Source organism: Lycium barbarum, chromosome 8, assembly GCF_019175385.1.
Source record: "Lycium barbarum isolate Lr01 chromosome 8, ASM1917538v2, whole genome shotgun sequence".
NCBI lineage: Eukaryota > Viridiplantae > Streptophyta > Magnoliopsida > Solanales > Solanaceae > Lycium > Lycium barbarum.
The window spans coordinates 98,653,376-98,676,013 of NC_083344.1; the positions used below are offsets into that span (position 1 = coordinate 98,653,376).

Genomic DNA, 22,638 nt, shown 5'->3' on the forward strand with positions numbered 1-22,638 from the left:
AAAGAGATACAACAAAATAGAAGTTAGTACAAACTGTCAATTTGCCGTCAAGCTTATTGACGAGAAGAACATATAATGTTATTTTTAAATAATTGAAAATGGTAAGTATTTATTGGATTATAATAAAATCATATGTTTGATGAGAGGCGAATCATGTGCAAACTTTTAAACTAATAAAGATCACAAACATGAAGAAATTTGACAATTTGGGAGAATAATGCTTACTTGAGTAAGAATTTTAATTAGTCAAATTTAAAATGTAAAAAGAAAAACGATACTCCCTCCGGTTTAAAAAGAGTGTTCACTTAGTCATTTACACATGTCTTTAAAAAAATACTAACTCCAAAAAAAAAAAGAAGTTAACTAAACTACCTTAATTAAATAAGTATTGAGATTTGGTCACTTAACACTTAATAAAAGCAAATATGAAAAAATAAGAATAATTCTTTCTTAATTTGAAAAAAAGCAAAATGCAAAAGTAACTTTACCTTTTTTATTTTTTTATTATTATATTATGAAAAGAAAGTGGTTTCTTTTTGATATTTTTTCTTTTCTTTTTCCTCTTAATTTTTTGGGTTTATGTGGAAATTCCAGGGTTTTGCATTTTTGGGTTTAGAAAGAGTGGCGAGTACCCAACTTCATTCGTTCCGCCACTCTTCTCCTTTAATGTTTTCCGATTTTACACTCATATAACTCTATCTATTATTAGCTTTGAAGTTTAAACAGAAAGATTGCAGAACCATGTGGTATCTATGCGTTTTTTATCACCGATTATTGGATTACAGGAAACCTGAAGTTGAGTCTTTGGCTGACCTTTTTGGTGCTTTCAGCGAAGACAATGGTAGTGGCTGTAATTCACTTGAATGGAAGCTTCCAGAACATCACCATCCCGATTCTCCTTTTCACTTTGTTAATCTTCCTTCTGAAGAGATCGCCCGAAATGTTGCAAATCGAAGTAACTCCTGCTCATACTACTCCCTCCGTCTATTTTTACTTGTCCTCTGTACTAAAAATAAATGTTTACTTTTACTTGTCCGGTTTGGAAAATCAAGTGATTATTTTCCATTCCATACCTGTTTTACCCTTACTATTAATTATTGAGTTGGAAACTTTAATGACTTGTTAGTGGTTGGCTGGTTGCACAAGTATGTTTGATTGATTTCTATCATTTGATGGCTTAATAATAATTAGGGGTGATATAGTAAAAATATTATCATTCTATTTATGGCTCTTTAAGAGTTGTGCCAAGTCAATACGGGACAAGTAAAAATGGACGGACGGATTACTTCTGTACATGTCTTTGTTTATAGGCACTCATTGCTGCTTTGCGTTAATGGTTGAGGATTATGCGTAAATCTTTATTTATAGAACTTTTAAGCTTTATACATGTAGTTCGATATGGTTCGTGCTAAAAAAATTAGAACTTGTGATACACAATCAATCATGTTTGTTTTGTTTATTACTAAAACTAAGCCCAACAGTTCTCAGCTTACTCTATTTAGAATATAATTGTTCCTTTGGTAGTTACATTCAGGGGCGAAACTACAGGGGTGAAAGGCTTTGTCGGAAACTTCATAAAATTACACTGTATATATAAGGTAAATTTGTTTAGTTATGTATAGATATTAAGTTTTGAATCCCCTTAACACAATATGATCTTTAGCTCGGCAGCCGAAGGGCATAAAGTTTAGCCCATTGTTGCGGTTCGAGTCTCGCTAGAGAAGTTCTCTTTACCTTTTTGAATCCCCTTGTCAAAAGTCCTGGCTCCGTCCCTGATTACATTTATAGCTTAAGGTAATGTTAGGTCCGGACTGGGGTAGGATAGGATTGTGCAAGTCCAGACTATAGAGCCAAATGGTAAAAAGATTTCAGGCCTGCTTTTGTCATTTCATATCTATCATTAAGCTGCCAAATAGCTGCAGAGATGATACTGAATCACGCTTAATCAAACCCGGTTACCGTTTTCATTTTCCTTTTCTTGATTGGCTTAGAATCCGACTAAGTTAATTACCCACATGAATAAGCAACTCTCATTAGGAAACAGGTGGAACCATCCCTTGAATTAATTTTTGGAACACTCTTATCTTGGATTTGAGATTGAATTGTTTAGGATAATTTTTTTCTTCCATTTTATTAAGTTTATCGTTCGTGATGGGGCAACGTAGAGTGTTTTGTCTCTAGTTTCTTTTTGGTGCACTTGTGAGGTCCGTATTTGTATAGAGGCTTGGATCTCTTTTGTTGAGAACCATATTTTGATGTAGGTTCTCTTCTTTTGGTATACGGCTTGTGTACGGGATTCCCCAATTGTTAATAAAATGATTTACCTTACCAAAAAAAAAAAAAAATCATGATGGGGAATATTTGATTGGTTAAGTGATGTTGCGGTTCCTGAATCTTTTTCCAAGTTATAAGAGACTTACAATAGGACGTTTGAATCGTGGAGCTTTAGAAACTCATGCCATCTTTTCTTCTGTACAAAGGTTGGAACAGTATCAAACATTTTCTGAGTGAAAAGGTATTTACTATGTGAAGCAGGAGGCTTTGTCCTTACGAAAACTCTTGGCATCTATCTATCTGTACAAAGGTTGGACGAGTAGCTTAGGGTAAACAACATATTGATAAGCCTGTCGTGCAGGTATTCTTGTAAAAGGAATCTTTGAACTCTGGGGAGAAGGAAGTAGCTTTGAGGAATTAGGAGAGTCTATTAAAAATTATCCAGATGAGAGGAAGCTGCCATACCTGACACCTGATAGCACATTCAAGATTGCTGTTGAGACCTTTGGGAAGGTTATTAGCTTTGAGGAGCAAAACGAGCGTATTCGATCACTATCCTACATTCCTTTCAAGGTACATACTTGTTATTCTGGAGTACGTGACATAAAACTCAATCTGATCAATTCGGTTTCAACGATTGAAGAAAGTAAAAGAGCAGAAACTAACTGATATTAGGCACTTTTTCCTCCTATGTTTTCATTGGTAGAGAATTTTCTGTTTTCTTCTTGTTCTTTGTTGTTTTCTTATGTCTATACTATTAGTACTGAGTTAAATTTTCCTAATATGTATTCCATCAAGAATTATTCCCTTCTATTTGTTCCATGAGATGAAACTTTATTTTGATTCAATCCTATTTTTGCTGCACTTACCATCATCTGCATCACCTTCTTTTCATTCAATCATTTGACAAAATTATATGCCACAGAATGTGATTGTTGCTTCTGAGTGTGGTGATATGATCTAACGTTTTGGTTTGTCCTTTCAATTTTGAGGATATAATCTCAACTTCGTTATCCCTTTTTGGTATAGAAACTAATTTTGTCCCTTGAATATGGTATTGGTCCCTCTATCATAATATCATTCCCACCTTGTCACTTTTTCGTTAGCATTTGTCTAGTAGTTAAGACAATATCCTAGTTTTGTCATCGTTCTGCTTATTTTTTAAGCCAAATATCTAATTACAAAGAAGACAGAAAACGGAAGCAACTCTAAAATCGAGAGAAGGGTCCACTTCCATAGGGAGGGGGGGTTTGAACCGAGGAAGAAGAGCGGGTTGGATTTGGGGTGTGGGAAGAACAATGAGTGAAGGGTAGTGGTCTATTATCAAGAGGGAGAGGGAGAGGGTGGAGATAGATTGGAAATCGGGGTGTCAAGGGCAGTGAGAGGGGAAATGAAGGTCGATGGAGGGGCATGTACAGGGACAAAGAGTCTTAAAAGCAAATTGGAAAATGACAAGTTAGACTTCATTCTATCCGGTTGTTAAGGATTGTTGCCAGACACCAGCCTTGATTAGTATATTGATCCGATCAATCTACTACTGGCTTAGTATTGAACCTATGAGGTCACTCACTAATGACTAACGAGTGTTCCCATCTTTGCTAAATGATTAATTGTTTTAGTGTTGATAATTAAATTAAATATTTAATTAGTCAAACAAATAAATTATTTGTACAAATGGAATTTATTGTATGCTTTACTAGCATAGAGAATTTTATAGTTAATATTGTGGATAAATTGAAGTTTTCTATCTAGAAAATTGAATTATATCTCTTGGTTGGAATATATTTGTGTATATATTTATTTGGAGCTTAAGTGCACTGGGCTATTCTTTTATTTTTATTTTTTATAAGGTATATTAATAAAGATTTGAAATCCAATTTGGAATTGGATTAAGCCTTATGGTAAGTCCTAAGGACTTCACATCTAAGTCCTTGCTACTTTTTGAAATCCAATTTAGAATTTGATTGAAATTCAAAGCCCTTTATGGACTTGCTGCTTACGACAGTACTGCCTATTAAGATTGATTACGATTTTTGCAATGGAAAGCTTTCATAATATTTAGTTTTGAAATAAACTTTTACCACAAGTAAATCATCACCTTAACCAAATAAGGAAAAAAAATGATGCTATATAAAAGGTGATGGAAAAGTTCCATAGGAAGTCTTACATTTCATTTTGTTTTTATTAAGATTATGATGTCAAAATTTTAATGCACATCAGGATATGTGAATATTAAGATGTGTACAGTCAAACTTTTCTATAACAGCATCTGCATGTAGCAACACCTCTCTATAACAGCTAAGTTTTTTTGTAGCCCTTTTTTTATGTTATATTTTACTTCTTTATAATAACATTTTACCTATAACAGCAACATCCAACTTTATAACCGTACACTTTGTAAAATTACCCCCATATAACATCTATCTTCTTTTTTTCCCCTCAGGGGTTGGCCTGGTGGTAATTGGCTTGAGCCTTGGGGTGCTCCCCTTCAAGGTCTCAAGTTCGAAACCCACTGGGTGCAAACAATTTCTGAGGGCCATCGGACTGGGGTAAAACCCTGAATTAACCGTGGTGCACTTGCGGGAAACTCCTTGCCGAGGGCCTGTGCACCCCCGGGATTAGTCGGGGCTCAAAGAGACCCGGACACCCGGTGCTTAATCAAAAAAAAAAAAAAAAAATTAATTGGCAGCCTAGTGCACTAAGCTCCCGCTATGCGCGGGGTCCGGGGAAGGGCCGGACCACAAGGGTCTATTGTACGCAGTCTTACCTTGCATTTCTGCAAGAGGCTGTTTTCACGGCTCGAACCCATGACCTCCTGGTCACATGGCAGCAACTTTACCAGTTACGCCGAGGCTCTCCTTCAATATAATAATTAATTATCTTTATAAAAATAGAATATGTATGATTAACAATTACAAGTGTAGAGATTTTGACCAAATATTTTGAAATTTTAGTACACTATTTATGACAATATTATATGAATGTATATTTTCATCATTAAAAGATTTTCCTTTGTTATACAAAGTGTGACTAAGCTTAGGATTTGACAATTAAAAATGAAAAATTAGATTTTGTACATCTGTTTTTGCCTATAACAACGAAATATTATTTAAATGTCAATACTGTTATAGGTTTATAACAACAATTCACTATAACGGCCAAAACATTTTAGACCCAACGATGCTGTTATTGAGAGATTTGAGTGTATTAAGATTTAGATGTCTGAATCGGAATATTAAGATGTTGTATTAAGATTTGAACACTAAATAATTAAGATTGTTTTAGATATCTGCATGTATAGATTTTGTTTTAGTTAAAATTAATAAATATAAAATTCAGTAGAATACTAAATTAATCTAATACTATAGCAACAAAATATCTTTAAAAATTTATATGACGGTTGGTAGTGGTGATCGCTAGTGCTGGTGGTTGTAGGTACCGATTGGGAAAGGTGTTGGCTAATGGCGGTTTGTGGATAGTAGCTAGTGGTGATGGTAGCTGGCCGTATTGGTTGTTGATGGTGGTGGCGGCTGATAGTTGTGGTAGATTATAATCATTAGTGATAACTAATGGTGGTAGTGAATGATGATGGTGGTTGACGATATATAGTGGTGACTGATGAACTTTTCCATCATCTTTTATATAGCATCGCCTATGAACCCTTTTCCTATTTAGTTACGGTGATGATTTATTTGGGGTATATGGAAACTTTCCATTGCAAAAGTCCGGGCATTGTTCATTAATTTGGCTAAGGTGAACTGGACTATGCCTGAACACTGTAGACCTTCTAAGCTGTTGGATAAGAAGGGGAGGGAGCAAGAGTTAGAAGATTTGGTGGAAAACAGTTCCTGCCTGCATTTGGTGGAACATTTGGAAGGAAAGAAATGATAGAATTTTTAAAGGCAGAGAAAGTACTTCATTAAGTTTTTGGTGTAAAGAACAATATGTAGAAGAGGAAGTTCAGTTAGTGGACTTTTTAGGATTACTGTAAGTATTTCTCTTTCAGAAAAGTGTAAATTTTTGGAGGTGGCCAGCATACCCTTAATGCTGAGGAATACAAAGTTACCAGTTTAAAAAAAAATAAAAAAATCCAAACCAATCTTAATAGGCATTACTGCTGTAACATCCAAGGGTGTGGCTTAGTGGTCAATGAAGTGGATTGAGAACCATGATGTTTCAGATTCAAATCCCAACAGAGATAAAAACACTCAGTGATTTCATAAAAACACTCAGCGATTTCTTTCCATCTGTCCTAGCCTTGGTGGACAGAGTTACCTGGTACCAGTTGGTGGTGAGAGGTGACATGTACCCCGTGGAACTAGTCGAGATGCGCACAAGCTGGCCTGAACACCACGATTATCAAAAAAAAGAAAAGGCATTACTGCCGCCAGCAGCAAGTCCATAGAGGACTTTGAATTACCTTATTAAAAAGGACATTGAATTTCAATCCAATTCTAAATTGGATTTCACAAAGTAGCAAGTCCTTTAAGGACTTAGACGTGAAGTCCTTATGGACTTTCCAAAAGGCTTAATCCAATTCCAAATTGGATTCCAAGTCTTTATTAATATTTTATTTATGTACCTTATATGAATAAATATTAATCATAAATACCAAATAGCACATATATATTTCAATTTTCTATTCCAAATCCAAATATAAAACTACAATTATTAATTATATTCTTTATGCTAGCACAGAATATAATAATATTCCATTTGAACTAATAATTATTTATTTGAATAATTAAATTCTCTAATTTAATTATCAAATAAAAATAATTAATCATTTAACAAAGATCAGAACACTCGTTTAGTGTGCGACCCCATAGGTTTAGTATTAAGCTGCTAGTGGATTGATCAGATCAATATACTAATCAAGGATATGACGTCTAGCAACACTCCTTAACAATCGGATAGAATGAAGTATACAATTTACTATCAAGAATATGTAGAATAATGTAGCATTTCCTTCTTTCCTTTTAGCTCCGAGTCACCCTTGGATATGGTTTAACTGTCAAATCTTAATAGGCGACTAATTATGTGTGCATGTTAACCAATCATTGAATAACCAAGTAACTCTTTCTTATTGCATTTAATTGCCCTGTCCAAGGTCTTAATTGGTCGTTTTTAATTCGTGACAACATAGAGCTTAAACTCAGTACCAAGAGTCGACAGATTCCATCTTGATCAATCATTAATTACACAAGCATTTAGTCATACCTAATATCCTTTTAACCATTGCCATAGGGCCATGGGTATCTGCTATCAAAGTACAATAAATAACTTGTCAATTACTATGATGATCTCAGGTTAAAGGAAACTCTTGCATCACATTCTTCAAGAAAATATCCTACTGACAGTTTATGGTAATTCTAATCATTAAGAATTATCCAATGAATCGGTTCAATGATCATATGTCTATATGCATCATTTATGTACGTGATTAGTTAATGAAATCAGCTAATCTTTATCCCATAAAGACCACCAATACATATTGATCAAACCGGATTACTAATGTCCTAATTAATGATCCTACGATCAAGAACAAATTTTAGATTAAGTTATAAGAGACGTAACTCTCATTATCATGACCTCCATCATGATGACAAATAAAAAAGAAATTCAAGGATCTTATCATATTAATCAAGCAATTGATAATAACTATGATAAAAGAATTTCAGATGCCATATATTTATATCAAATAACGTTCACAAAAGTGTATATTTTGAGATTGGATCTAGGGCATATCAACTATATCCAACATTTTGATCCCTCATATACATGCTTTGTCTTTCTTGTGTGTGTGTGTGTATATATATATATATATATATATATATATATATATATGTATATAAAGAGACGTGAAGTGTAGATAGCATGTAAAAATGCATGTTACTCTTAGATATGCTTCTGTAAGTCATGGAATTTCTCAGGCTTAGAAGATATGGCCTGTGAATTTACTTTGCCTGTTTGGTTCCAGGGCCGAGTGAACTTAAAAAATCCTCAACACACGTTCTGGCTCATAGAAACAGATGATTATGATTCTAATAATGGACTGCCACCCATTGCGGGAAAGAGAATCTTTTTTGGTCGAGAGATTGGTGCTGCTGATAGGAAGCTTTTGCCAACTTATCAGTTAAAAAGTCGTACTTATCTCGGGCCAACAGCCATGGATGCCGAAATGGCGTTCCTGATGGCTAACCAAGCACAGGCCAAATCTGGAAGGCTTGTCTATGACCCTTTTGTGGGCACAGGAAGCATTCTAGTTGGAGCAGCTCATTATGGAGCAATGACAATGGTTAGTGTTTCAATTTTTGCATGAACTTTGAGCATGCATTATTTTTCTCGGTTTTTTACTATCACTAATTGACTTTTCAGGGTGCAGATATTGACATTCGAGTAGTACGTGATGGCCGTGGTCCAGATTGTAATGTCTGGAGCAACTTCAAGCAGGTCCGGGCAGAGTGATGCTTTTTATTTATATGGGATGCCGATTTTGTTCTTATATATTAATTGCTACATTTGATCTTATCATCTGATATTTTGGAGTATAATTTAATTTACTATCTTTCCATGCTAAACTTATAATTTTAATTGCAGTATGGGTTGCCAATGCCTATTGGTTTATTAAGGGCAGACAATAACCTTCCTCCTTGGCGTTCGGGATTGAAAGAGGTAGCCTTCTCTGAAGTTATTTGGTGTTTGTTGCCTGCTCCTCTTGTTCTTGTACTTGCAACTTCTGCTTCTTCTTGCTATGCATTAAATTTTGCATTCATTATATCCCGGCATTGACTATTGAGTTGTGGATTTTCCCTCCTTTATTTCTACGGATGGGCAAAGGGCTTCAGTTGGTAGGTCTGGCCAAGACTTTTAAGTGCAAGTGGAGTGTCAAGGACCAAGCCACACATTTGTTTTTGCAAATTGACTTGATATGATGTTATCTGCTTTCTCAAAGTAAAATAAAACCTACAAATTATGTTCTGTTAGGTGTGGAATTGGCCAAACAAGTCAATTCTTTTGTTCACATAGTCGTGATGTAAGCGCTTACCTCATGATAGTCGTGATGTAAGCGCTTACCTCATCATAGGAAATTTATTCCTATAAATAGGTAGCTTATGGTTCATTTGTAAAACACACCAAATTGAAGAAGACAACACATCCCAAAGAGAGAGAAAAATCTAAGAGAAATACTCTTAGTGAAAGGCCTAAGTAAGAGAAGGTCTTTGAGAGAATTTTCTGTGGTAAAATTCTTGAGTGTAATTGGGATTGGGGTTGTGAGGTTGAGTGTTGTAAACACTTGTAATATTTCTTCTTTAATAAGATCTGCAGCAGCAACGTGGACGTAGCTCTCACATTGAGGGTGAACCACTATAAATCTGTGTGTGTGCTATTTATTCTTCGCTTACATCACGGCGTAAGTAGGTTCTGTCTAAGGAGGTTGGTATTTAAGTGGTCCAGCTGTGACCCTCCAATCTTTCCTGGGAACCTGCTTACAAAGGTTGGATTTGGGATTCAAATCCTAACAACTGGTATCAAAGCAACAGGTTGTGTTGTGATTTAGAAACGATGGGAGGCGAAGATGGTACGACGCACGGCATCGGTAAATTCGATGGTACAGATTTTGCGTTCTGGAGAATGCAAATTGAAGATTATTTATATGGCAGAAAGCTTCATGAACCTCTGAGTCCGAAACCAGAGGAGATGAAGCAAGCAGATTGGGATCTCCTCGACAGACAAGTTCTGGGAGTCATTCGACTGACGCTGTCGAAGAACGTTGCTCACAACGTGGCAAAGGAGAAGACCACCGCAGATATAATGAAGGTATTGTCTGACATGTATGAGAAACCTTCGGCAAATAATAAGGTATTTCTCATGAAGAAACTATTTCATCTAAAGATGATGGAAAATGCTCATGTTGCTGCACACATAAATGAATTCAATACCATTGTAAATCAATTGTCATCGGTAAAAATTGATTTCGATGATGAAGTACAAGCTCTAATTTTGTTGGCATCCCTACCAAATAGTTGGGAGCCAATGAGAGCAGCGGTTAGTAATTCTGTCGGCAGTGACAAACTAAAGTTCAACGATGTTAGGGATCGTATCCTTGCTGAGGAGGTGCGCAGGACAGATTCGGGAGAGGCATCGACGAGTTCTGCTTTTAATGTTGAAAACACAAGCAGAAATTATGACAGAAACTACAACCGAAATAGGGGCAGATCGAAGTCAAGGAATGGCAGGGGTCAATCCAGACCAGGACGAACACATGAGTGTTGGAACTGTGGAAAACCAGGTCACTTCAAGAAGAACTGCAGGGCGCCAAAGAAGGAGGACAACAAGGGGGCTGGAATCAACGCTGCTACGGAAGACATTGGCGATGCGTTGTTGCTATCGGTTGACAGCCCGATAGACTCTTGGGTGCTTGACTCAGGAGCGTCCTTTCATACCACCCCACATCATGATATAATGACAAACTACGTGGCTGGGAATCTCGGCAAAGTTTATTTAGCCGATGGAGAGCCGCTAGATGTTGTTGGCACGGGAGACATTAATTTGAAGATGTCAAATGGATCCTCGTGGAAGATTACAAAAGTTAGACATGTTCCAAAGCTGATGCGAAACCTGATCTCAGTAGGTCAGCTTGATGATGAGGGATATGATCTCAATTTTGGTAATGGGTCTTGGAAGGTGGCGAAAGGTGCTATGGTAGTTGGCCGAGGAAAGAAGATTGACACTCTCTACATGACGACTAGCTGTCGTGATACTGTTGTTGTGGTTGACAACACAAAGAAGACAGATTTGTGGCATTGTCGGCTTGGGCATATCAGCCAGAAGGGGATGAAGTTGTTGGTGACAAATGGCTTAATTCCGGAGCTGAAGACGGTGGACCTTCATACGTGTGAGAGCTGCATTCTCGGAAAACAAAAGCGAGTAAGCTTCTCAAGTGCAGGCAGAGAGTTGAAGGTTGAAAAGCTGGAATTGGTGCACACAGACGTGTGGGGACCTACCACTGTACCCTCCCTTGGAGGATCACACTACTACGTGACCTTCATTGATGATTCAACCAGGAAGGTATGGGTTTATTTTATGAAAAATAAATCTGATGTGTTTAGTGTATTCAAAAGATGGAAAGCCATGGTCGAGAATGAAACAAACCTCAAGTTGAAGTGTTTGAGGTCCGACAACGGCGGAGAATACACTGATGGTGATTTCAAACGGTACTGTGCCGATAATGGGATCAAGATGATGAAGACTATTCCTGGAACGCCGCAACAGAATGGAGTAGCCGAAAGAATGAACCGAACGTTGAACGAGCGTGCTCGGAGTATGAGAATACACTCTGGACTGCCCAAGACATTCTGGGCAGATGCAGTCAATACCGCAGCCTTCTTAATTAACCGAGGACCGTCAGTTCCCTTGGATTTCAGAATTCCAGAAGAAGTCTGGAGTGGCAAGAAGGTAAATCTTTCATTTCTGAAAGTGTTCGGTTGCTTATCATATGTTCATAATGATGATACGGCTAGAAGCAAGCTTGATCCAAAATCAAAGAAGTGTTACTTTATTGGCTATGGTGACACCGAGCTTGGGTACCGATTTTGGGATGAACAAAATCGGAAGATCATCCGAAGCAGGAATGTTGTCTTTAACGAAGAGGTACTGTACAAATACAAGCTGCAAAAGAATTCAGAATGTCAGGACAAGGAATCGGAAATAGTCGATTTGAAAGACTTTCCGGCACCTGAGCCGCAGCCAGGTACAACCGAGGCAGAGGAACAAACAATCCGAGAAGGTGCTGATGAAAGTGTTGATTCTGAAACAAATGAACAGACGCCAATCACAGAGCTGCGTAGATCATCCAGGATCAGGAAGCCGCTTCACAGGTACTCTCCATCCCTCAACTACATTCTACTCACTGATAGAGGGGAGCCAGAATGTTATGAAGAAGCAATGCAAGTCGATGAATCGACTAAGTGGGAGCTGGCAATGAAGGATGAAATGGATTCACTATCGGCAAATCATACATGGGAATTATCCGAGTTGCCAAAGGATAAAAAGGCATTGCAAAACAAATGGGTTTATCGGATAAAGGAAGAACCCAATGGAAGCAAGCGTTATAAAGCAAGGCTGGTTGCAAAGGGATTTCAACAGAAAGAAGGCATTGACTATACGGAGATCTTCTCTCCCGTAGTCAAGATGGTGACTATCAGAACTGTTCTTGGGCTGGTAGCAAAGGAAAATCTACATCTGCAACAGATGGACGTGAAAACTGCATTTCTTCACGGTGATCTAGACGAGGAAATCTACATGCGATAGCCGGAGGGATTCAAAATCAAAGGAAAGGAGAATCTGGTGTGCAAACTTCAAAAGAGTCTGTACGGACTAAAACAGGCTCCAAGACAGTGGTATTTAAAGTTTGACAGCTTTATGAAGAAAGCTGATTTTTCAAGGTGCGAGGCAGATCACTGCTGTTACTTCAAAAAATTTGAAGACTCGTACATGATACTGCTACTCTATGTCGACGACATGCTAATCGTAGGAGCAAACCTACAGGAGATTGATCGGTTGAAAAAAGGGTTATCGGAAGAGTTTGCAATGAAGGATTTGGGAGCTGCAAAGCAAATCCTTGGGATGAGAATCGACCGAAGCAAGGAGGGCATCAAACTCTCACAAGAAGAATATGTGAGGAAAGTTATCAAAAGGTTTAACATGCATGATGCCAAGCCAGTCAGCACTCCCTTGGCTGGACACTTTCGGTTGTCAAAGGATCAGTCGCCGACAACCGAGGATGAGAAGAAGCAGATGGACAAGATACCTTATGCATCTGCAATCGGTAGTCTTATGTATGCAATGATATGTACAAGGCCAGACATTGCACATGCAGTGGGAGTTGTCAGCCGATTTATGAGCAATCCGGGAAAGCAACACTGGGAGGCTGTGAAGTGGATATTCAGATATCTGAAAGGCAGCTCGAGTTCAGCTCTGTATTTCCGAAAATCAAAAACAAGATTGCAAGGGTATGTTGATGTTGACAACGGTGGTGATATTGATAGCAGAAAGAGCACATCCGGGTATGTTTACACCTTCGGAGGTACTGCAATCTCTTGGGTTTCCAAGTTGCAAAAGATAGTAGCTCTCTCTAGTTGTGAGGCTGAGTACGTTGCTGTGACGGAGGCCACAAAGGAAATGATGTGGCTACAATCTTTTCTGCGGGAATTGGATCAGGACCACGAGGGAAGTGTGCTATATTGTGATAGCCAAAGTGCCATTCATTTGGCAAAGAACCCGGTCTACCATGCTCGAACGAAGCACATACAACTCCGGTACCATTTCATTAGATCAGCTTTGGAAGATGGAGCGCTAGTGCTTGAGAAGATCGCAGGGAGTCAGAATCCAGCAGACATGCTGACAAAGGCAGTGACGATAGACAAACTGAAGCTATGCTCAGCTTCAGTTGGCCTGCACGAAGTATGAAACTAGGAAAGAGCTGCTGCATCGATCAAAGTGTGAAGACAAATTAAAATTAGTCTTCAAGTGGGAGATTTGTTGGGTGTGGAATTGGCCAAACAAGTCAATTCTTTTGTTCACATAGTCGTGATGTAAGCGCTTACCTCATGATAGTCGTGATGTAAGCGCTTACCTCATCATAGGAAATTCATTCCTATAAATAGGTAGCTTATGGTTCATTTGTAAAACACACCAAATTGAAGAAGACAACACATCCCAAAGAGAGAGAAAAATCTAAGAGAAATACTCTTAGTGAAAGGCCTAAGTAAGAGAAGGTCTTTGAGAGAATTTTCTGTGGTAAAATTCTTGAGTGTAATTGGGATTGGGGTTGTGAGGTTGAGTGTTGTAAACACTTGTAATATTTCTTCTTTAATAAGATCTGCAGCAGCAACGTGGACGTAGCTCTCACATTGAGGGTGAACCACTATAAATCTGTGTGTGTGCTATTTATTCTTCGCTTACATCACGGCGTAAGTAGGTTCTGTCTAAGGAGGTTGGTATTTAAGTGGTCCAGCTGTGACCCTCCAATCTTTCCTGGGAACCTGCTTACAAAGGTTGGATTTGGGATTCAAATCCTAACATGTTCAAGATGCAAAACCCTAGTCAATAGATTGGACAACGATCAAAGAGGAGACAACTCTTAAAAAGAGAAAGTAATATGTCTAAACAGTATAGTTAACCCAAAAAAAAAAAAAAAAAGACCACTGTCGTTGCCTTGCCTTTGCAAAACATCATATCCCAGCTCAAGCCACCATTGACTTGAGCTAACTTTCTTGAGGTAGGAAGTCATAATTGCACAAAGTACAATGAATTGCCAGATGCTTTATGTTGATGCTTTTCCATGCAACAATAACCTGAATGTGAAAAGTTATAATTAAAGAATAATCAAATTACAAATAAAGAACAAAGGTTCAAGATTCTCTAGTAAAAGCAAGTTTTATTCTGGAAAGATTAACAATTTACTTTATACAAAAGTTAAAATTGGGATCAGGTATAGAGCCTGTTTGGATGGGCTTAAAATAAGCAGCTTATAAGGTGTTTTAAGTAAAAAAAAAAAAAGTTGGGGTAGGCTAACTTATTTTTTTTGGCTTATAAGCTGTTTTCAGCTTATAAGCTGCTTAAGATAAGCTAAGCCAAATGGGTCCAATTATTTTTTTGGGCTTATTTTTTGCACAAAATGACTTTAAGCTGGTCAGCCAAACACTCAAAAAAGCTGAAAACAGCTTATAAGCAACTTATAAGCCAATCCAAACGGGCTCATAGTTGAAACAATCCTTTGCTTTTCCGACAGTGGTCTTCAGTCTTCACAATCTATAATGGTGTTATTCTCTACAAAGTTGGTGATATGGTTAAAGAAGCGATTGACCTTTTCTACTTCTCAAGGTCTTTTATCAAGTCTAATCAGTTACGTTATATTGACAGTCGAGTGTGAATATTGAAGAGGAATTTTCTCATAGTCGAGTAATTTGAAGCTCAACTTAGGAGTCTCTTATGTGTTGAAGAATGATGCAGCACTCTGAAATCATGTCATGCGATCTTCACGAGTTGGTGAATTGTTTGTTGACGGTTTACAATATCTTTAGAGTTAATGGGTTAGTATTTCAATTTTCTTTAGATTTAATTAGTGTGTGTAAGCTTAATTTCTAAGTTTTTGTCCTGGCAATCAAGTACATTTCTAGTAGTTGCTCGAGTGTACTGAAGTCTCTGGGTCTATTGATGGCATATACCGTTCTCTATTTTGCTCGTTGCGCCTCCACATTAGATGAGCTTGTGGGACTTTTCTAGATGTTGAATAGTGACAAGAACTTGACCTGTTAAACTGAAGAACGAAATCCTCCAACTTGGTCTGTCTTGGAATTATTCCCTTTTCTCGAAGGTAATACGGCCCAGATATCGTTGTCTAATATATGGAGATCTACGGACAGTATTATAGAAGTCTTTTACCGTGAGATAGCTAAAGCGGATGGAGATGAAAATCTGAGAGTTTGTGTCAAAATAGAGGTGCGCTCTCTAAAGACAAGATTTCTAAAGCAGCAATAGAAGTCTTTTATGATGAGAGAGCTAAAGTGCATGGAGATGTAAATGGAGAATAGGTGTCAAACGGAGGTGATAGTCACTTAAGGTCAAGTTATGATGGGTTCCATTGGTGATACTTATTTTGGACGAAGGAGGGGAGGAAGCCTTCATGTTGAGACAAAAATTCCACAATGATTCTTGACAAGGATTGGATAACTTGTGGCCTTCCATGGATCTTCTGCCAGAAGAGGGAAATAAATTAACATAAAATCTTACTGAAATATCAGAGAAATAATTTAATGTGTGTATCACTATAGTTAGTTGAAGGCAGCATGAGAAGTGTTTAATTCACTCTGCTTTGTAGTTTATTCTTGTCTTGGCATTAATAAATCAAGGTTTGATTAATTTTCCTGAATTCCAAAGGTAGTTTGAATTGTGCAGTTAATTGCCATGTTAAATAGGTAATTTTTTCAGGTCTCCTCCCCTTTTCTTGTTTTTATTGACTGTTACTATTTTATTTTCTAGATTTTTGATGCCATTATATGTGACCCTCCCTATGGAGTCCGTGCTGGAGGACGTAAATCTGGTGGCAGGAAGCTTTTGAAAGGGGTGATTGGTCCATATACAGTCCCTGATGACAAAAGGACAGGCCACATACCATCAACTGCTCCTTACAGCTTAGTGGAATGTGTACATGATTTGCTTGACCTTGCTGCTAAGATGCTTGTGATGGGTGGCCGACTTGTCTACTTCTATCCTGTATTACGAGATGATGATTCAATTGACACCACCTTTCCGGAACACCCCTGTTTCAAGTTGGTTGCTACCTCAGAGCAGATGTTGAGCTATAGGTACAGTCGGGTACTATTAACCATGGTCAAAATTGGACCATATACCGAAGAAGTTGCATTATCAGCACGGATCAAACATTTGGAGTTCAAGGAAAACCATCTGAAGTGGTTAGAAGAAGGTAATCTTCATTCAGCAGTTTTTAGTCCTGCCGACAATCGCCTTAATGAGACAGGTGATACGAAGATTAGTAAAGAATCAAAGGGAAAGTATAGAGGCAAATATGTCTAGATTGAAACTGACAGCCAAATTTCATGGGGCAATATGATAACCTCTAATTATGCTCGGGCTATATGCATTATGCACCTACCATACCCTACATTGTAGGAAAGCTCATTAAGTGCTTTTATGTTACAAATGCTTAGAAATACTCATGCTACTATTTATTGGTCTCTCTACTAGGAGATTGTATTCCAGATTAATTATCAGTTGTAGATACACATCACATCTACTTGACTGTTTCCTTGGTGCATCTACTTTATTAAGCTTACTTGCCTGTACCAGTTGTGGTATTCTGCAAAAGCTTTCGTTTTTTTGACAGCTTCATCTAGTTTAGAAACATTTGGACTTGTTGCCTCTTGAATAGTTAGCTCATTTATTCACTCAAACAAAATTTGACATACCCAGTGGTGGTTTTTTGTGGTTTCTGGAATGAATCCATGTGCATTACAACTGCAATTGGTTGTAGGGTTAAAACATGTTCTTGTTTTGACATGTTCCAAAAGCAATAAGTACTTATTGGACATGCTTTATATTTGGTATTTTGAGTATATTCTATGAGGCCATCTATTGTCTCATTATGTGCAGCCGTGCATTGAAATTCTGTTAACTATTTGCTTATTTAGTCACAGTAGGCATTTTCTACTAAAAATTGGAGGATCTCGTTGTAGGAGCGCTTTATCCTCTTAGTGTCTATTATGTGAGAATTCGGATTAGTCGGGCTAGTGGGTTTTGCAATAGAGCCTGGAAAAATGGCAGATGTAGTGCGTAGACATTTTTGGAATTAAAAAATTGGCGAAGGTGCAAATATATCCGTCAATTTTGCGATTTAGAGCAGATATACTCCACGTTAAAAAAGCGGGGCATATATACTCCTATCGTTACACAAATGATGTAAATATATTCTTGCCGTTACACAAATAGTGCAAATATACCCTTGTCGCTGCTAGAATTTTTTAAAAATTCATTTAGCTTATCTTTTAACTAAAAAATATCACGTGGCTTTGAAAAAAAAAAATAAGTCTACCCATTTTTCTTAGTAGACTTAATTTTTTAAAGTCACGAGGCAATTTTTTTTCCTAGTGGGTTGTCTCGTTCGTTTTAAAAAAAAATAAGTCTACTCATTTTTTTTAAATGAACTAGACTAGACCCACCAGAGGAGTTGCATTTTTTAAATTAAAAAACAGGCTAAATGATTTCTTTTTAATTTCTTTAGTGAAAAAAATATATTTGGACAATTTGTGTAATTGGCAGGGTATATATACATCACTTTTTTAATGAGAGATATATCTGCTCTGCATCACAAAATTGAGGGGTAAATTTATACCTTTTTTTCCCTTTAAAAATTGTACTTTAGACCGCGTCGTGCAAAAACATGGAAATTAACCCGAATTGCAGAAAACCAGCTTCCCCAATTCACATGCCTCCATCAGTATCACTACTTGATATATGTAAAAGAAATTCTTCTAGGCAAAATATGTCTGCACACAATGGGTCGACACGATACTGCTGGAGAATGATACAAAGTAAACATCAAATTGAACCTTTTGATTAAAACTAACCTTTACTATTTTATCCTTAGTATTTTTGTAATAATCAAGGTATCCTTTTCCAAAAAAATTCTGTCTCTTCACATCCTATTTTACTCATTCATACTTTTTCATGTGAAAATATTTTAAAATTTATATTTTTAGTACACGATTTTAAAGATATTTAAATCATTTTAATAAGAAAATATCATTGTTTACTATCAATTTGAACACTTACATTTAAATATATAACTGCTTAATTTTAAATTAAATTCTAATATTTAATAATACTTTTTAGCACTTGATGGACATCAACTATTTTTAATCAACTTGATCAGACGAGCGACAATACCATATCCAAACTCGCTAGAGAGGTCAAATTGTGATAATAACTCATACCAAACTGTACACCGCCTCTGTATTCAGATGAAATATATGTGTGAGAATCAAAGAAGAAATGCTTTTGATAATTGTCATTTGCAAGGCCCCTCTTAGCGCCCCCCCCCCCCCCCCCCCCCACAAAAAAAAAAAAAAAAAAAAAAACAAACAAACAAACATTTGCAAGTTCCCATAATGAGTAAATTAAGCTCATGCCACCAACCTAATGAAGCTGTGGCCTATCATCTCTGACTAGAAAACGTGTTCACGTCACTCTCGATGTGTGTTATCCTACTATATATTGTTCAGCAACAGCTGCGCCGAGTTAAACAAGTTAACTTCGAATATAGTACTAATTTAACATTTTATGAATATGCTGTTAAATCAACGTTTTTGTTTGTAAGGTTTTTTTCGGGCACTTGTCAGTGGTTACTGTCTTTTTGAGAAAGTGGTAATTGGTTACTACAGATGAGTTTGCGGTTAAATGTTTTCATGACTCAGAAAGATAATTCTACTTAACACGTAAAGGTATGGCCTAATGTTTAATAAAAAAAAGAATTGGATGAAATCTCAAACAGACAAAAAATTATCTAGTAGCTCTTCCTGTCTGTTCTTTGATGGATATAGTTACCAATAAAGGCTAGAGTCACCTCGCATAGACGTGATTTCCATATACGTAGTGCATTTGTCATTGGAAATAAGTCAATTTGAAAAAAATATTTCCATTGAGGTCAAAGCCTTAAATTACTTCGGTCAGAAGCAATTCTAATCTTTTCGAATTATCTTTCCTCTCGAATCGATTACATGAGCTTGATCTATTTAAAAGAATATTTTACGAGGTTAGACGAATCCAACAATGCCTTTATTATAATTTCAAACTAGGTCGAAGGTAAAAACACAAAAAGTCAAATCGGAATCCCGTGGTCAAAAATACAAAATTGATTATGTTTTTCTTGTTACCCATAACTCTACGGGCTAAGCTTATAAGCTGGTCAAACTGGCTTATAAGCACTTTTTAGTACCTAATTTACGTGTTTGGTAAACACCTAAGTGCTTATATATAAGACAAGTGCTACACGTCAAGTCAGCCAAAAGCGAAAAACTGGTCATTCCCAACTTATGATTTTTAGCTTATAAGTACTTTTGGTCAGATCAAATATTTTACTATTTTACCTTAATATTTTTTCTAGTTCTCGAAGTATCTTTCCTAAAATAAAAATTCTAACTTCCTCTTCACTCTGTATTGTCGCTTCTCCTTTCATTTAGATGAATACTTTGAAATTTATAATTTTTGCAAACAAATCAAGGGTTTTAGTTATTCTAAGAAAAGAACAACTTAACAAAACTTTTTCACCAAACACGTCAACTGCTTATCAACGGTTTCACCCCTTCTATCCAAATACGTAATTGTTAATCTATAAAATCAATTTCAACACTTATAAATACTTTCAAGCACACACTTCTATCCAAATACGTTATTGCTTATCTATAAAATCAATTTCAACACTTAAAAATACTTTCAAGCACTTAAAACTTAGCGGTTACTTAAGTCATCTAATCCATATTAACGGCCTCTAATCTACAATTAGATTTCAAATCCGATGTCAAATCGATACCCAATTGCCAATTTTCACTCTCTTAAACCTAGGCTAAAACCCCTCAATTTCTACTTCTAAAATCCATAAACTCAGCGTTAAATTCAATATATAATCTTAATAATTAATCTAAACGAATTTAAAATTACTTACCCAAATTTTAGTGATGAATTCCCCCCTTTGAATTGCACTATCCCGAGCTTCCAAGACCCAAAATGATGAAATAACTCAAAATTCCGAATATGTCAAATTTACACTGCCAACTGCTCCATCATCGCAACCGCAATAAAGATCCTCGCATTCAGGAAGAGCAACCAAGCAAGGTTCCTGCGCAATCGCGACCACCCTCACGCGAACACGATGAACAAGTTATAAGCTATCTTAGTACTCCCCATGTTTCAATTTATGTGTATCTATTTTCTTTTTAGTCCGTGCCAAAATAAATAATCTCTTTCCTAATTTGGAAACAAATTCACTTTATGAAATGATTTACAGCCACATAAATATTCAAGACTTATTTTGAACCACAAATTTTAAAAGTCTTCACTCTTTTTTAAATGCCGTGCCCAGTCAAATGGGTTCACATAAATTGAAACGGAGGGAGTATATGATTTTTCTTTTTTTGGTTTTTCTTCCAATGTTTAATATCCACATTGGAGTCCGCCTATTTCGAATTCGCGCGGGCTCATTCGGAGGAAGTACTCTATACTAAGGATTTTTAGTATATGATTTAAAAAAGAAAGGATATATAACTTAGAATATTATGAGAGTACCTAGCATCTAATTGAAAGTGACACTGAGATAATATCTTAGGATTTCAACTATACCTTAAGAAATGCATTCTATAATGTCGTAATCTTTCGTTGGCTCTTAAGATGTCAAAGTCTCTATGAGTTGGATCTTAAGCCTTTCCATCAATATTTATGACCATCAACTATCTATTGCAAGAACAATTAAGATGAAGTTTTAATTAATAAAATTTTCTGACATATATATATCTTTTTCTTTTGTTGAAACAAATTCAGGATTTATTCTAAGTGCCAAATGGGTTTGGATTGCCACACAATGTATTTACCAAAAAGAGATCAGATTCACCTCGAAAGTTAAATTTTCATTTAAAACAACTTAAACATGGCTCTGATTAATAATAAAACTACAAGAATGAAAAATACAAAGAATTAATAAAGTGAAGGGATTGAACCGAGAAAAGGTCCGTATAAGCCAAGGTGAGGATTGGGATATTCATCGTAAAATTGACTCTATAGTTAAAGTCTGAGGTCTGACAATGAAATTATGAGAACAAGTTACATGCACGTAGGGGTGCAAAATGGTTTTAAAAAAATGGTTTTTATTTTCCTTGGGCGACTTTCTTGTCTTACGAAAAGAATTTCATTTCTTTTTTCTGGGAATTTTGGAAAAGGGCCATCCAATCCGATCCATTATATATGGGTTGGATGACTGACTCTTTAAAAGTGGATCAAATATAAAACATGGATATCAATACTCATTTGTACTCTTATTATTTTTTTCTTGCTTTCTGAGAGTCTAAGCTTTTAATTTTTTTTTTTTTTTTTAATTTTTCTAGGAGTCTAACCTATTTTTGACTTTTAGCTTGTGTTCTCACCTGATTATTCCTGAAGCCATGGATAATGTGGATGTGTTAACCCATTTTTTGTTCGTAAGTGTTAAATATGCGGGTTGAATATTTCATCAGTTTTTGTTTAACCCGTTTTCAAGCCGCCCCTATCCAATCCGATCCGCCCCTTCGCCACTCCTACATACACACATCGCCGTTTAAGAGGGTTTCTACTTTCTACTCCCTCCGTTCACTTTTACTTGTCCACTATTTCTAAAATAGATTTTCATTTTTACTTGTCATTTTTCACATATCAAGATAAGACAATTTTTTTTCCTGTTTTACAAATAGTATTAATTACTCACTTCAAATCATTTTTCAAATCCATAAAAATATGAATCAATTAATATGGGTACATTGATAAATTATGTACTCTATTTATAATTTCTGAAACAGTATGGAAAATCTAAAGTGGACAAACAAAAGTGAACGGAGGGAGTAGCACGTAGCTTTAATTAATTTATAGAGTTGATGAAATGCAATTCTGGCAGAAGATATTAAAGAGTGTGAACATTTAATAACCCCAGTAATACTGACAGGAATTGATAAACATAAAAATGAGTTTTCATCCCAAAAAGGTACAAAAACCCAAAAAAGCTACTCCATATGGATATACATGTGAATCCCTACTGACAAT

The 22,638-nt window shown here is 36.4% G+C and overlaps 1 protein-coding gene across 1 annotated transcript; it reads left to right on the top strand.

The window, feature by feature from the left end:
• Window positions 1–577: 577 nt before the first annotated feature.
• Window positions 578–17,166, top strand: LOC132606399 (uncharacterized). The gene is made up of 6 exons (XM_060319873.1): window positions 578–955; window positions 2,636–2,847; window positions 8,255–8,572; window positions 8,653–8,727; window positions 8,875–8,949; window positions 16,321–17,166. The coding sequence occupies exons 1-6, from the start codon at window positions 742–744 to the stop codon at window positions 16,873–16,875; spliced, it is 1,449 nt and encodes a 482-aa protein (XP_060175856.1). The 5' UTR covers window positions 578–741; the 3' UTR covers window positions 16,876–17,166.
• The last annotated feature ends 5,472 nt before the right edge of the window (window positions 17,167–22,638 follow it).